Source organism: Clupea harengus, chromosome 22 (assembly GCF_900700415.2).
Source record: "Clupea harengus chromosome 22, Ch_v2.0.2, whole genome shotgun sequence".
NCBI classification, from domain to species: Eukaryota; Metazoa; Chordata; class Actinopteri; order Clupeiformes; family Clupeidae; genus Clupea; species Clupea harengus.
Genome location: NC_045173.1, coordinates 8,099,338 through 8,114,754, shown reverse-complemented (window position 1 = coordinate 8,114,754; position 15,417 = coordinate 8,099,338). Strand labels below are relative to the sequence as shown.

At 42.1% G+C, this 15,417-nt stretch overlaps 1 protein-coding gene across 1 annotated transcript; it reads left to right on the top strand.

Moving 5' to 3' along the window:
* The first annotated feature begins 5,430 nt into the window (after positions 1-5,430).
* Positions 5,431-15,417, top strand: atp6v1h (ATPase H+ transporting V1 subunit H). The gene is made up of 6 exons (XM_031559963.2): positions 5,431-5,442; positions 6,419-6,666; positions 7,526-7,651; positions 8,375-8,476; positions 10,436-10,549; positions 14,806-15,417. Exons 1-6 carry the CDS (start codon positions 5,431-5,433, stop codon positions 14,870-14,872), a joined length of 669 nt encoding a protein of 222 aa, XP_031415823.2. The 3' UTR covers positions 14,873-15,417.

Sequence of the window (15,417 nt, the reverse complement as noted above, 5' to 3'; positions counted from 1 at the left end):
GTCAAGCATACCAGTGGCTTTAGTAGAGGGGCAAGAAGAAAGAAGTCTGCACATTTTGGTTGTCAGACCGGAGTGACCTTGTTAAAAAAACACCCTGCTCCAGCAGGACAAATTTGACCATTCTGTTCACAGTCTGAAGCCCTGTCTCTCATTTGTCACCTTCTTATGCAATTTCTTGAAGTAGTAAGACTGGTGGGAGAAGAGATTGTAGTGCAAATGAACTGATAATGCAAGGAACTGACTGTTAAATCTGGGGTGTGACCTTCACGCCTCCCAGGGCTATACGAGAGATTACGGGATCATATCCCCGCAGAAACGTGTCCCCCCCCCCCCCCCTTCACACCCACCTTCTCTCCCCAGACATTCAATTGTATCTTTAACCTGAAAACCTGAACACCACCATTTCTCTGGCAAGTTTTTGAAGAGTCTGCTCAGCAGTCTCCGCACGCCTGCTAGACACCTTCCGAGAGGAGGGAAATGGATATGGACAGACCCTGTAGAAAGAGAGGCCAGCACTACGACTTGTCCCACACATCCACACTGTGATGTAGCCTCCTTCAGACATCTGCTTCTGTGATGTGGATGCAGCTGTGTCTTCCTCTCTGCATGGAAAAATAAATTCACCTCAGGAGGGACTCGCGCAGCCATCTATTAGTCGCCATGTTGCCCGTAATAGCACACTACTGCGGGCGCCTGCTGTATTTAATATTTCATTTGCTCCTAAAAAGCCGTGCTCTGTTTTGTCAGTGGATAATGAATTCTTCCTGCGTTTTATTGAATTAGAGCTTGGCGGTGCATTCATATTATCCAAACTGAAGTGGCTTTTAACGTTACAGAGCACGAATTTGGTCTTTGTTCTCACTCGGTGTAATCATTCGGTGCGCATTCCCTCTGGCCTTTGCCCAGGATTGCTTATAGGAAAGTGTGTTTTATATGGACTTAGGATTCGTTTCCAGTTGTGACTATGTTTGTCATTGCCATGTGCATCATTAGTGTGGTAAACTAAGAATGGGTTGTGTTGAATTGCGATCCTTGAATCATTTTTTCCCCATCCCTACTATCAACAGTGTACCCCCCTCTCATGGTTCATAGCAGTGTTAATTTCGTTGACGAAAACTATGACGAAAAATATTCGTTAACGACCTTTTTCCCGTGACTAAGACGAGACTAAGACGTGACGAAAACGGATCTTTATAAATAAAAACTCTGACTAAATCTATTTTAACTTTCGTTGACGAGACGAGACGAAAATGTTGGTGGTTGACTAAGTCACAATTTTTATTTTTTTTTCTAAACTTGTATGCACATCATTGGTTGAATGTTGCCCGGTCCTGTATCTATCCCTCCTCCACTCCCTGAGATGGCCAGACATGCAAGTGACGCCCAATGGCTTAACGTTATGATGGCTGAAGTTCAAGCACTCGGTACTGGAAGACAAATAAGAATAGATATCTGGACAGTCTTAAATTATAACTTGACAGAAAATAAAACACAATGCACCGCAATAACCGGAGAGAAACCGTGTGGCTTCAAAATAGATGGGAAGAACACAACAAGAGGCACCTGAAAGCGCACAAGACAACCCTGCCATTTATGCCAAGGTAAATTAGCTAGTAACTGTCAATGATAATTAGCTAATGTTAACTAGTTATTCGAATATATTAGCCAACGTTAAGTTAACTTCAAAGGGGCAGTCGAGTGTATAGGTTGTGTCAGCTTGGATAACTAGCTAGTCATTTTCGATTGAAACCTCCCGTTTGGCTTGGCAAATGAGTTCCAAAACTTTTAGCTAGCTAACGTTGGCTAACTATGAGGTAGCATAGCTAAGTTATACTAGCTATCGATAACTAGCTAGTAAACACATTGCAGAATGGACTATAGGACAGGCCACGCATGACATTAATCAAGAAAAAATAAATGAATATGTGATTGGTTTACATATCCTTGTCTATTTATGCAATTGTTATTAGCACTACTTTCAACTCTCAAACTATCCGTCTAGCTAAATACTGTATGTTGGTTATCAGATTGCACAGCAATTCATATGGAGGATATGTGGTTGATTTAACTAAGGCCAGGTAGGCATAGTAGTTGTATTGTGTTATCAGATCATTTGAATCTTCAAAATCTAGACTTGATATTCTCTTATATTTTAATGATAATACTGTTAATTAAGTATTGCCTTAAAATGATTATTTACATTGAATTCATTGGAATTCAGCTGTAGGCATATGAGATCTGTATCTTAGAGACTAATTGCATCCACAGTTTACGTACTGCAAGCTTGACTATTATGCAGTTGTAGACACAACACAAGGGGTCCCCGGGCCTGAGAAGGGATGGAAAGGAGTTTAATGTGACTATAAGATGGACTTAATTTTTAGTTTAATGTGACTAAAACTAGACTAAAATGTAATGAGACTTCGTCGACTAAAACTAGACTAAAATGTTCTGAGTTTTCGTCGACGAAAACTAGACTAAAACTAAGCAGGATAAAAATGACTAAAAGTGACTAAAACTAATATGCATTTTCGTCTAAAGACTAAGACTAAATCTAAAATAGCTGCTAAAATTAACACTGGTTCATAGCTTACAGTTGCAGCAGAGTTATTAACTGTAAGTGGGCTGCCTTTCAGCTGTATGGACAATAGGTACCATCCTCACATGGATGGCACCATAAATCAGTCTCATCAAATGTAGCGAGGCTCTTTGGAGGTGTGAACAGTAGAGGTTGGCAGCGTTCATTCTTGTGCGACATTTAATATACCTGCCTATATAATCAAAATAATTTGTATACAAAATGATCAGAAGTAAGAGACACAATATGTTATCCAATGAAATTCAACTAAATAATGAACTAAAGGGGAAGTGTGTGTGTGTAAGTGATTTTTTCCCCGCAAGGGTTCCATTTCTCGTGCTTAGAGAGAGCATGGAGAGAGAGCATGGAGAGAGCTCGCATGTAGAATGGTGAGGGGAGTATAAGAGAAGTAAGAGAAAGATTAATGGCGACCTCCGGGTTTTATTCACCAGGTCAGGGCTCGTGGTTCGGGTGATATCAGATTGCAGCTACGGGAAAGGATTGGAGGAGAAGTGCGACTATTCATGTAATGTCTTGCATTTCACAGTGAAGGTTCAGTTTAAGTCACACAATGAACAAATTTATCTGTGGAGTCCCAATTCTACCTACACATTTATACAGGTGGGAAATTTGTATCTGCCATATTATCATGTAAATGTCTTTGTCAATTAATTGCTCTACATCATCGGTTCCCAAACTGGGGTACGCGTACCCCCAGGGGTACGCAAAGTGGTTCAGGGGGTACGCGGGGAAAAAATTTCCGCGATAACAGAAAACGGACGGAATTCGCAGAATGTACCGTTTGAAACAGAATTGCAACTTTCAGACGGAAACATCATTTTGTGCATCAAAATCGCCCAAATTCCCCTGTATATTGTCCTGCAAGGCTGTATTTCTTTCTTATAAACACAACAACGATCGCAACGATGAACAAGCATTAATTAGAAAACAAAACCACTGAGAAAATGGTGGGGGGGATGGGGGTACGAAGCTGGAGATTAAATGTCTGAAGGGGTACGGGACTGTAAAAAGTTTGGGAACCACTGCTCTACATCAACAGTACAGGATAAGGCAGACAACGGAAACACAAGATTAGGAAAAAAAAGACAATCACGACACCAAGAGTTTATTGGAAATTACACACTCCAGCTCCAGCTAGTCAGATTTAATGTTCTTTGTTGATGGTAATTACATGGCTACTTACTCTGTCCTTGCAGTTTCTCAGTGTTTTCTTCCATTTAAATGATCTTCAGTGTATCCATGAGTGTTCTTCACATATTGTAATCGTTGCCTTCCGTATTTCATTATCTCACCATTTATGTTATGCCTTTCTATAAATAGCCTGCATGAAAAGCATATTGATTTTGGTCCTGCTACACCCCATTTGCAGTTCAAACTGAGATCAAAACTAAACTAAATTCTTGAAATCTACAATTTAAGTTAAGTTAATGCATGACCTACAATATCTCTATTCATCATACAGAAACCTTTGCAAAATGTGTTTTAATCCTGAAGTGGATGTACATTTCAAGTGGGGCAACTTTTGTCTGTGTCATTCTTCTTTCATCTTAGTGTCCTCTTTTGAGTCCCTACTGTGATGAGGTTACAGTGCTGCTGCTGCTGCTTTCAAACCGACTGTGAAGTCAGAAGCGACGGTGGAAGATTTAGTATGCCAGCATGGTATATCACCCCTCAAAAACAAATTGGGGGCATAATTCAAAGGAACAGCTTTGTGCTCTATCAGCCTTTAGCTTGTGATGCCCAATATTGGCTCCTTCTTTGAACATAATCCCGGTGATGAAAATCCTTCTTGCCCTTCACATTTGCTCCAGCATCACAGGATCTGAAGTATCCATCATAATTGGTCAATTTCTGTAGAGCCCTCAGTGTGAACTAATGGAGCAGTTCAGCTAATTAAAAGCCATCAGGGAGTAATGAAGTATGGAATAATCGAGGCGCCATTATATCTTTTATGCTGTCTCGTCTCCAGCGTCTATAACTAGACATTACTTAACTAGATGCGTAACTAGGTCTGGGCTTTCTTTGGGCGTTTTGATGAATGGCTCTGGAAGCTCTTTAAAAAACCTGTTATACCATTTAACCTCAGTGGAAACCAGCAAAGACAAATTACAGAGCCCTTAAAGTGACGTGCAGAGAAATCATTTTATCTTGTATTTCATTCTAATTGTTTCATGTTCCCTCATAGAAAGGTGTCCTGCCCCTATTCTACACATGTGCATTCACTGGCAGTGGTATATGTATTGCGAGGGAATGCAAATACATTTCTAATACAGCCAGATACAGCAAAAGCATCGAGGGGACTCAAACATTTTTCAGAAAAAGAAATGTTCGCTCTGTCCTTTCAGGGTGTCTATAACACAAGCACCGGAGTGGATCATTTAATTTGCTTGTTTTGAAGCCAAGCTCAAACAGCACAGTAGTGATCAGCGACTGCTCACTCTCTGTGCATACAGAGTGGACTAAAGAGAAACGGGTGAACTTGTGTGGTATGGCTTTTTTATGACCTATTATCCTAATATCGGAAGATGGGAGGGCAATTGCCCATTGTATTGAAGTGCTCTTGGTGCATCTCCTAGTTTTACTATTTTAAATAGGGCTGCCAAACATACTGTACACTTTGCACGTGTAGGTATAAGTGCCAAGCTTAAGTGAACTAGCATTTTGAAAGTGTGCGTCAGACTGCTACTTTCAGTAAAGAATATATTTGGCTGTAATTGAATAGCGTCAGGTTTGGTTTCCGTGCCTTTCTTCTTTTCTGTGCTCGTCCATGCACCTCTGTAGTGCTTTTCCTAATGGCAACACAACTGGCAGCTGAGGTTTTCACAATAGCCATGGTTTCACAGGTATGCTGCTGCTATTTTGAGATGCAGGAGGTGTGATAGCGTTATAGTGTATAGTACACTTTGGAAGTGGAAGTAAATTGACATGAAATGAAATCCATGGCAACAGTCATACAAAAAAGCATGTTGAATTACATGAATCGAATAAAAACACACAGCGAAAGACACACAACAGTTCCTGTATTTTTCTGCAAGTTTTATCGTGGCTGTACAGGTATATGTCAATTGAAAACGTAATAATTCCAGCACTAATTATTACTAATATAACAATAAATTAATATTCCCCCTATAAATATTAAATTAAAAAAATACTCACCTTCCAAATATATATACTTGTAAATAAATTGAATTTAATAATTAAGCCCACTGTCTTTCGCCCCTACAAATTCAGTCTGCCAGATTTTAGTCGTTAACCTTTACCATCCATGTATCACAGGAAAGGCAGTTGCTGATTCACTATCATAACGTCCTGCTGCCAGCTCCTACTGAGTATGTGCGTGGTGGGACTCCTTATTTGAGATCTGCTTTTCTAATTGGGACACAGAGTTGTTGTCAGGTCTCTAGTAACAGCACTTCAGTTAGATTCTTGTTGGCATGGCCCTGTTGTCAGGTGGGCACATGTGTAGACATGTAGAGTTGACTGGTCTGCACCGCATCAGCAGAGTTGTTATTCACAGCCATTAGGAGATATTTATATCAGAATAGCTATTGAGCTATTGAGTGCTGTGAAATTAACATTTTTGAAGAGCTTGTCTGTGGTTGCAGTAAATGGAAAATAATATCAGAACTGGTGGGGTTCAGTTAAATTTGAACTCGCATCATACCCTGTGTCATGCTTTGTATCACAAGGGCTTTATGTTGTCAACTTGGTCAAACAGCAAGTTCAGTTATTCTTCCAAAGGTTTGGGCAAATGGCAACAGTGTCATTTATATCAGCGCTTGGTTGCATAACCACAGCATATTTACTAAGCAGTGAAAGAAAACCAGTAAAATTCACACAACCTGCTCATACTTCTGGGGGGTTCATAATTGTCCGTTGTGTCTGCAGAATCTCCTGGAGAAGTCTGCAGAGAAGGAGACTCGTCAGGAGTACGCACTTGCCATGATCCAGTGCAAGGTGCTGAAGCAGCTGGAGAACCTGGAACAGCAGAAATATGACGACGAGGACATCACCGAGGACATCAAGTTCCTGCTGGATAAACTTGGAGAGAGTGTGCAGGACCTAAGGTGCTCACAAAGCAGGCATCAGGAATTCCACTCGCATCCTTTGGCTAGACCAGGGATTTGTGTTGCGTAACAAGGTTCATTTATGCAGCAGATTTCAGACAAATAAGGGTTATCTCTAAGGGTACTTTACACAGACATTGGCGCATGTGTAAAAGGTGTAACAAAATATACACCAAGAGACGGTAGTAATTTAACAAAATTAAAGTAAAACAAAAATAATAAATAAAATGTAAAGTAAAAAAAAAAGTAAAATAAAATACGAAATAATATTCCTAAATAAATAAAATAATATTTGATAAATCTTTGAAGCATCTGGCGACAGTACAATTAATTATGACACTGAGAAGTACCTACAGCTGTCATTTGCTGTTATTAAGTGTAAGTTAAGTTACCAAGTAAAATGGTGTCACCCTTACCATATGCCTATAACAACAAAATCCAATCACTGCACCAACACCTGACATAAACATGTGACCAACAACATTAGACCCAAGAAGAGTCTGCCACCTCAAAGTCATACTGTAAGTGAATTGACACCAGAGAACATCAGACAAGGTTATCTGTGTACGTGTTAAAATCAGTATTTATGACGCATCTCAGTGAAGTTTTAAAGGAAATGTAAAGTGTTATGGGGGTAGGTCAGTCATAGTTAATGTTAAGATGTAAGGTATATACTGTGTACTTGAGGGATTGCAAGTTAATTGAAATCAACACAGTGACATTTGCACTGGTATTCATCTGTAGACAGAGCAGCTACACCACCACCCGTAGCTGTGATGAACATGCTCTTAAAATGCAGCATTCCTTTTCTGATTACACGTCCCTCTTGTTCCCTCCACCTCTTTCCCCTCTGCCACAGCTCATTCGATGAGTACAGCTCTGAACTGAAGTCTGGACGCTTGGAGTGGAGCCCGGTGCACAAATCGGAGAAGTTCTGGCGAGAAAACGCTGTGCGTCTGAATGAGAAGAACTATGAGCTCCTCAAGTAAGGCTGTGAAGACCCCAGGTTTGGGTGCTTGTAAAGAATGAAAAGGCACTTAAAACAAAAGAAATTACCATTTCTGTCATATAAATTGACTTACGACTAATGTGTTTTCTCTTCTGAGTGGGGCAAAAAGTACAAAATGTTTTCTTATGATGATTCTTTAAAGTTCTTCATGTGATCCTTTACTGGTTACGTGGATAATTGTGAGTCCATTTATATGTCCATGATAAGTAGCATTAATGCACTAATAGTAATGACTATAATAATGGTGATGATGATGCTTATAATGACGAAGTCTAATGTTGAGGGCTTAATAGGTGTAATATGGGTGGAATGTTCTCTCAGAAGGATAATGTCAGCAGCAGAGCAGCCTATAAACCACCAGTGGTACAGCTGTCTGTTCTCCTTCCGTTGCACGCCTTTTAAAGGGCTTATTCGTCCTAATGGAGCTGAAGTGTTTATGTGTGATCTGCAGTCCCTAAATGATACTCTAACAACACCTTGCGAGCACTTATGCGAGGTGATGGCCCGTCTGTATACCCTCTCAGCAGAGCTCGCCTCGCCTCCCTTATCATCTTCTGGTCCCTATTGTCCCAACCAAATAACAGTAACATCCAGGGCTTTCAAACCAATGATAAAAAGTGTGTTTTATTTTCCAATGTTGTCCTCAGTAGTATTCATCAGCGACGTCCTGTGCTCTGATTCTTGAAATTTCTCTCTCAGGATTCTTACCAGGCTTCTGGAGGTGTCTGATGACCCTCAGGTGATTGCTGTGGCCGCTCATGATGTAGGAGAGTACGTGAGACACTACCCACGAGGGAAACGGTGAGAGTCCTCTCAACCCCCGATTCCTCAATATATCTGAACCTGTGCACGGTTTGAATTCTCCTCGATGCTTAAATGTCATTCAGTAATCTTGACCGTTTGCGTTTTCACCATTCATGTGGGAAATAAAAGAGAAACTGTGGGGGGGAAACAATAACGGGAAACCAATTTGAGTTGTAATAACGTGAAGGTGGTCGTTTTTATATGGCGCTGCTGCCGAGGCTTCTGTCTTGTGCCGGCCCTTAATCCTGAATCTGTTTCACTAGAGGGGGCGGCCCAGTCACCCCACTCCCCCCCGCAAAGATTGCCCGGTTCTTCAGCACATTCAACACCTCCGTGGTCATGGGGCCAACTGCTCTCAGCCGGGGAGCTAGTGGTGAGAATTACTGACAGGCCCCCTTACCCCGTCATCGAGCCACTCCAGAGCAATTTGCCCACATGAGTCTTGTTACAGAGGAGCTCGATGGAAATTGCTATAATTTTATCAGGTGGAGCCTTTTACTCTATTCCTTTGGCTCCCCTCCACAACCCCTGACTGACCACAGCTGTTTTACCCGGTGTGAATAAGGGGTACTATGGGTTATAGATACCCTGCTCCATGAAGGAAAGAAGGAAGGGTAGAGCAGAGCCATACTTGCACACCTGGATTCATTTGGGGTTTTGTAAGCAAAGTTGTTGGGCACTGACATGAAACCTTCTCATATAATGGTAAATGTAGTCATATTTTGGTAAATAAATGGCATTTATATAGCACTTTTTCTACTCAGAGAGCACTCAAAGTGCTTTACACATTAATGCCGCAGACATCTATCCATTCATACACCGATGGCAGAAGCTACTATCTAAGTTGCCAACCTGCGCATTAGTGGCGGTTAGGGGTTCGTTGTCTTGCTCAAAGACACTTCGAACCCTTGGTGAGGAGGAGTCGGGATCTAACTAGCAACCTTCCGATTACTAAACATCTCCTCTACCTCCTGAACCACTGTTGACTTAAGTGGTCTGTACTTGAGATGCTGAACATTTTTAATAACAAGTTCCTTGAACTCCTCCGATGTCTTAAAAGCATAGAAAGCCTATTTAAGTCTTCCCTTGTTTTTGCCCTTGTGTGAAATCTGAAAAAGGTATAATCATGATTCTATCAAGTAGCCTATCATTGCTACCATTGCTTGAATGTGAATGTGAGAATGACTAGTTCACTGTTATTGCCTGGTGCATCTGCACAAGAGACCAAACTACATTACATGTATATCAGGTGATTAAATAAGTTTTGACCCATTGTGCCTGTTCCCATCCAGAGGAAGTGTCATATGTGCTACATAACAATATTTTGTTGATTGACCATACCTTTTCTTAATGTGGCTAAATGATTTAATATGTATTCAATATTTTATAAGTAGTTAATGATAAACTAGCATATGTGTGTGTGGCAATGTTATTTTGTAGAATATCCTAAATATAATAATGTTGACGTGTTATTTCCGTGTGCATTTTACGTATTTAGGCTTTTTTACATGATTACCATTTTTCATGTGTCAAGTGTCAGACAGGATGTTTTAAGAGTGACAGGGCGTCCTTGGCTTTTCAATTCTTACCCACTTGTGTCCCAGCTACTGCGTCAGAGACATCAATAAAGACTTCCTTCTGGCTGCAAAGTCACTTCAGCTCCAGATGGGCCCCAGCCTCAAAAGTCTCTTTTCATCTCATAGCTTATCATCTCTAGCCTTGTCACGCTTGCAGGTTCTCAATTACCCCACTCATCATTTCAAAGGAGCACACAGGGACATGGTCGTCTTGACTGCGAGATAAGGCCAGGTTCACCCCAAACTTACACTCTCTCTCTCTTTGTCTCTCTAACTCTCTCTCTAACTCTCTCTCTTTGTCTCTCTAACTCTCTCTCTAATTCTCTATCTCTTTCTTTCTCTCTCTTTCTCTGCCTCTCCTCTCCCCTCTCCCCCTCAGAGTGATTGAGCAGCTGGGCGGAAAGCAGCTGGTGATGAACCACATGCATCATGAGGACCAGCTTGTCCGCTACAACGCCCTGCTGGCGGTGCAGAAGCTCATGGTGCACAACTGGTAAGAATGTTTCCTCTTGCCACTCTATGGTGATAAGTCTGAGGCTCACTTGGCCAAGAGAAGTGAATCTGGATCCTCGAGGTCTGCTGCTTGTCTGCCAGAGTTGAGTTGTGAAGTGGATCACACCTGATTCAGTCGAATCGAACCTGTCGCGCCCTACGCTTGTATGGAGCCGAATAATCCATTTATAATCTGATTGACAGCCCAGTTGGAATGGAATGGTATCGCCAATCCTAAGGAAAATCAGATTGAAACGGCATTAGACACATTTTATAGAAAAGTATTAGTTACTTATAGCCATGTAAATACACAATTCCGAACAGCCATTTGATTACTTTGCGTGTATGGGTTTGGGTTCAACTACTTAGCCTGGCTTTGTTAGAAACGTAGACATTCCTGGCAAATATTGCTGAACAACTGTTTCAGAGTTCAGAATTTGAACTGATAGTTTGAAAATAGTCAATGTGATGATGGCAGGAAGTCAGAAGCAGGTTTTATCATGTACGGTTGCTAAAATGCAGTGTTTTTTTTCCTAGCACTGTACTAAATTTACTCTTGGATTGAAATGCAGCTAAATATCGCACAGTGCAGTCCCATGACTTTGGTTAGCACAGCACATTTACGCATGTCGATCTGCCAGTGTTGTGTTACCATCCTGCTGCTGTTCACGTCTCTGGAACATGTTAACTCACTTTATCAGATGCTTCTAACTCTATGCGAATTCCCCACTGCGCTGTGATTGTTTAGTCTTCGAAACCAGCAGTGGAAACAGCCCTGCAATTTTACATTTCCTAGTCTATAAAATGTAAATTGAATCACTCCGTATAATTTGGATTCTCACTCATTGGTTACTCCTCACATTTTAATCCAATGGAGCAGATCCAGAGCACGGTGAGTGCAGTTACTGTGGGTCTGGCAAAGCCAGGCTATGATAATGAAAAAGCACTCATTGAAAACTACAAATTGTTGTGGTGTTTCGGCTTTGGAAAGCATTCGACCCCTGAAATCCCTCAGTGATGCATTGTAGATGTGTTTTAGTGTGGCACATGTACAGGGCAACTCACAGGGTATTTTAGCTCCTATAAACCCAGTCCATACACAGGCTTACTGTGCATGCAGTGTGGTGTAAACACTCAGGAACCTAATGAAAACAGATTGCTCGCTCAGTGGCTCTTAAAAAGGCTGAAGAGATGTGTTCTGGTCTACACTTTGACACCATGTCTGTGCTGGCTTTGATCTTTTAAGGCATAATACATGTCTGGAGTCTTCTATTGTCGAGTATTTCCATATTCTCTCTGCCTCCTTTCTGGGAAGCAGCTTCAGCTCCTCCATCTCCCCTCTGGACCCTGAGCAGTGAATCGATCTCCGTGTGTTTTACAGTTCTGGTCAGATTATTCAGCCACTTCTGTATGTTTTGGACTAATGTCTGGAACACTGCCACCGAGGGGGTTTCGTCCAGCTACTGTTGAACCAGACTGTTGATTCAAATTGCTTGTTTTTGCACTTCACCATGTGGTTGCTTCAACCTAAAGCAATTTGTCTGGAAAATTAGAGTTCAGCGAGACATTTCCAAAGCCTTTGTTCAGGTGTATTGATCTAAGGTAAGACAGCAGAAGAGGCTATGGGAGAGGAGAGGAGAGGAGAGGGGAGAAGAGGAGAGGATAGGGAAGGAGGAGGGGAGGAGGGGAGGAGGGGAAAGGAAAGAGGGAAGAGGGGAGAGGGGAGAGGGGAGAGGGAAGAGGGGAGAGGGGAGAGGGGAGAGAGGAGAGGAGAGGAGAGGATAGTCTGAAATGTCTATGGTTTACTAAAAGAAAGAGCTGGTTTATTTTGTGCTCTCCCTCTCATCCAGTGCTTCAGACGGGATACAAGAAAGAATACTGTCTGAACTGCAACAGGGATGTAGGTCTCAGGGACAGACCTCAATTATGCAGTGTGATTATGCCGTGTGATTATCTGCCTGTGTGGCCTTGACTAGATATTAGTCCATCAAAGGGAAGAACAGCTCTGAGGTGTTCAAACAGAGTTTGCATTCATCAGATTTGTATTTGCTGCCATCTCTGCTCTAGCTCGTGTATATGTATTGATATAAAAAAAAAACAAGTTGCATTTGAATGTTGTCATTCAGATATCATAAAGTCTCCCATTTTATGCCTGAAATGACAGCAGGAGCCCGTAACTGCTCCAGATTGAGTGGGTATGTGGCCGAATGCAATCACTGATTTGAGATTGAAGATTATGAAAAGCGAGACCATCAACAGATTTCAAGCAACAGTCACTCCAGACTTTATGGATCGTGTCATCAGAATAGCACATTTGGTGCCTGTTTTCCCTCTGGCTAATGGTGGAGGGAATGTGTCTCATCTGAGAACTGAGCTTCTGAAGTGCTGTTGATGGCACTAAAGTAGTAAGAGCATTGTAAGGCTCCTGGTGCTCTCTCTCTCTCTCTCTCTTTCTTTCTTTCTTTCTTTCTTTCTTTCTTTCTTTTGAAAAGCCTTTTAACAGGGAGCATGGCGGTGTGAGGGCTTAAGAACCTGAGCCTGACCTTGAGAGTGTCTTGGTAGAGTGAGGTTGAGTTTATTGTTCAAAAAGTATTGACACAGGTTGCACCCCAGTTCTGTATCTCTGTGGGACTTTTCAGTCATCTCGACATTCTTGCATCATTTGGGTAAATTAGTATGTACCTGGCAAGCACTCAAACATTGGGTTAATGCAGTTTCTCCATGGGTGGTTTGATAATGTCATGTGTGTTTCTGCCAGTGCTTCCAGATGGTGATGTCGGAGAATAATTAGGCGAGGTTTTCTTCCCTGAAGACCGCTTTAGAACCATAGCAACACAGCCACACCAATACGTGATGAACACACCTAGAACACTGACACTAACTGGTTGCCCTGGGAACAAATTCAAGAATGTTTGCAAGTTTGCTTCTATTTGAGTGCTCAAGGCTGAAGCCCTGCTCTCTTCCCACTGGAGCTTGCTGCCCTGTAACAACCAGCTGGGCATTCTGTTGTGGGCATTTGGAGCTGTTATGATTATTTTGCCATACAGCTTTATTGAAGACTCATATAATACTGGTGTCATTGAGCTCATTGGAGGTGTTTACAGCCCAGTGGAGCCTCGGTGCTGTAATAACAACAGTGCTCTTGTGGCAAGCTAGCTCGGGAGTGCAGCAGATTTGTATGGGAGAAGAGAAGAGAGCGCTGATGAGTGTACTGCGTGAAGCATTCACTATCCTTAGGAAGACACGACCGCATACTGCTGGCATGAAGGAAATGCTAGGTCAGACGTGCACATTTGAGTTCCCTTCACAGGAATGATGGGGAGGAATAAATGAAGTGATGAATATGTGGGAATCCCACTCAGTACATTATTCACACAAAAAATATGTCCACTGTCAGAATTTACCAAAAGGCCAAAACTGGCCTAAAATCTCTTTGAGTTAATGCAGCTAACAGCCAGGTGTTCCTCAGATACGTTGGCTTATTTTTCTATATTTTAATGCTATGACCTCTTTGCTAGAAAGGGGGGTTGTGAATGTGTCTCGCTGAGAGACTTTCACTAATGAAATGCGTTGCTGTAAAGAAGAAAGCATAGCTCGGGGGTTGTGGAGTGGGTGTTGACACCTAACTTGATGGCACGTCTGTGCTATTTTAAAAACGCCACTGTGTTTGGTCCTGTCAGTCATAACCTTTATCTCAGCGGAGTGGCTGCCCCTCGCCATTCTGTGTGGCTAAGGACTACTGGCTCCAACAGATGGCGGAGTGAGAGCTCAGATGGATGGCAGGCCACATATGTTTGCTAAAGCCTGCCTAATTACGAACAAGTATGAATCAATTATGCCTTTGTGGAAATCGGTTTGAATTGCAGTAATTGCTCGTATTGCTTTTTTCCCTGCGGTAATTGCCCCTTTGCAAAGAGTCTGTGGACCTTTCCCAACGGATTGTGTAAGAGGCGCAGATTGTAAATGTGTGCATTGATTACATTGACTAAGATCATCAGTCAAGTAAGTACAAATCAATCGAGTTGTTCTGTTGAGCATCGAGGATGTAGGAATGGAACTTTGCCGTCACAAAGCAACTGTGGCTCATGCTTTCTTCGTTCTCAAACGAGTTAAAATGCTAGCATTGGTGAGGCACCCATTTTGTCACCCACAGAATGAATGATACTCTTTTTTTTTTTCTCTTCCTCCCCTCACTTACCTGTCTAGTGTTTATTTTCTAGGGTTCTGAACTGTGGCATATTTCTCGTCTCTTCTCAGGGAGTACCTCGGCAAACAGCTGCAGTCCACGGAGCAAGCCCCCGCCGCTGTCGCAGCCAGAAGCTGAGCTTCTCACACTCATTCCCTCTCCAGCAACATGCTGCAACTATGTGTACACATCTCTATATAAGTGTGTGTGAGTGAGCGTGTGTCGGCATGTTTGTGATTGCTTGTCTACTGTGTATGAACGTCGGCCCTCATGGATCTAAAACCTTTCATTACAGTGAGTCACTCACCCCGACTCCCAACGAGCGTCCAGGAGCTGTGAAGTGTAATGCTGTGTTACTGTGCTTTTTGCTCCCTTCCCCTCACAATTTGAACATTGTGATTTTTTTGTTTGTTTTTGTTTTGTTTATCTAGCGAAAGTGAACATTGTGATGGAGTTGTGTGTGTTTGTGTGTGTTTGTGTGTGTGTGTGTGTGTGTGTGTGTTTGTGTGTGTGTGTGTGTGTGTGTGTGGGGGGGGGGGGGAGTTTGGTGGGTATGTGTCTATGCACCACCACCCTCCCTGATATGTGTTTCATCTGGAAAAGTTAATGATGCAATTTATTTATGTCTTAGAGTATTAACATAATATTACATGCATTCCAATAAAGACTCCTAAGGAAAAGTT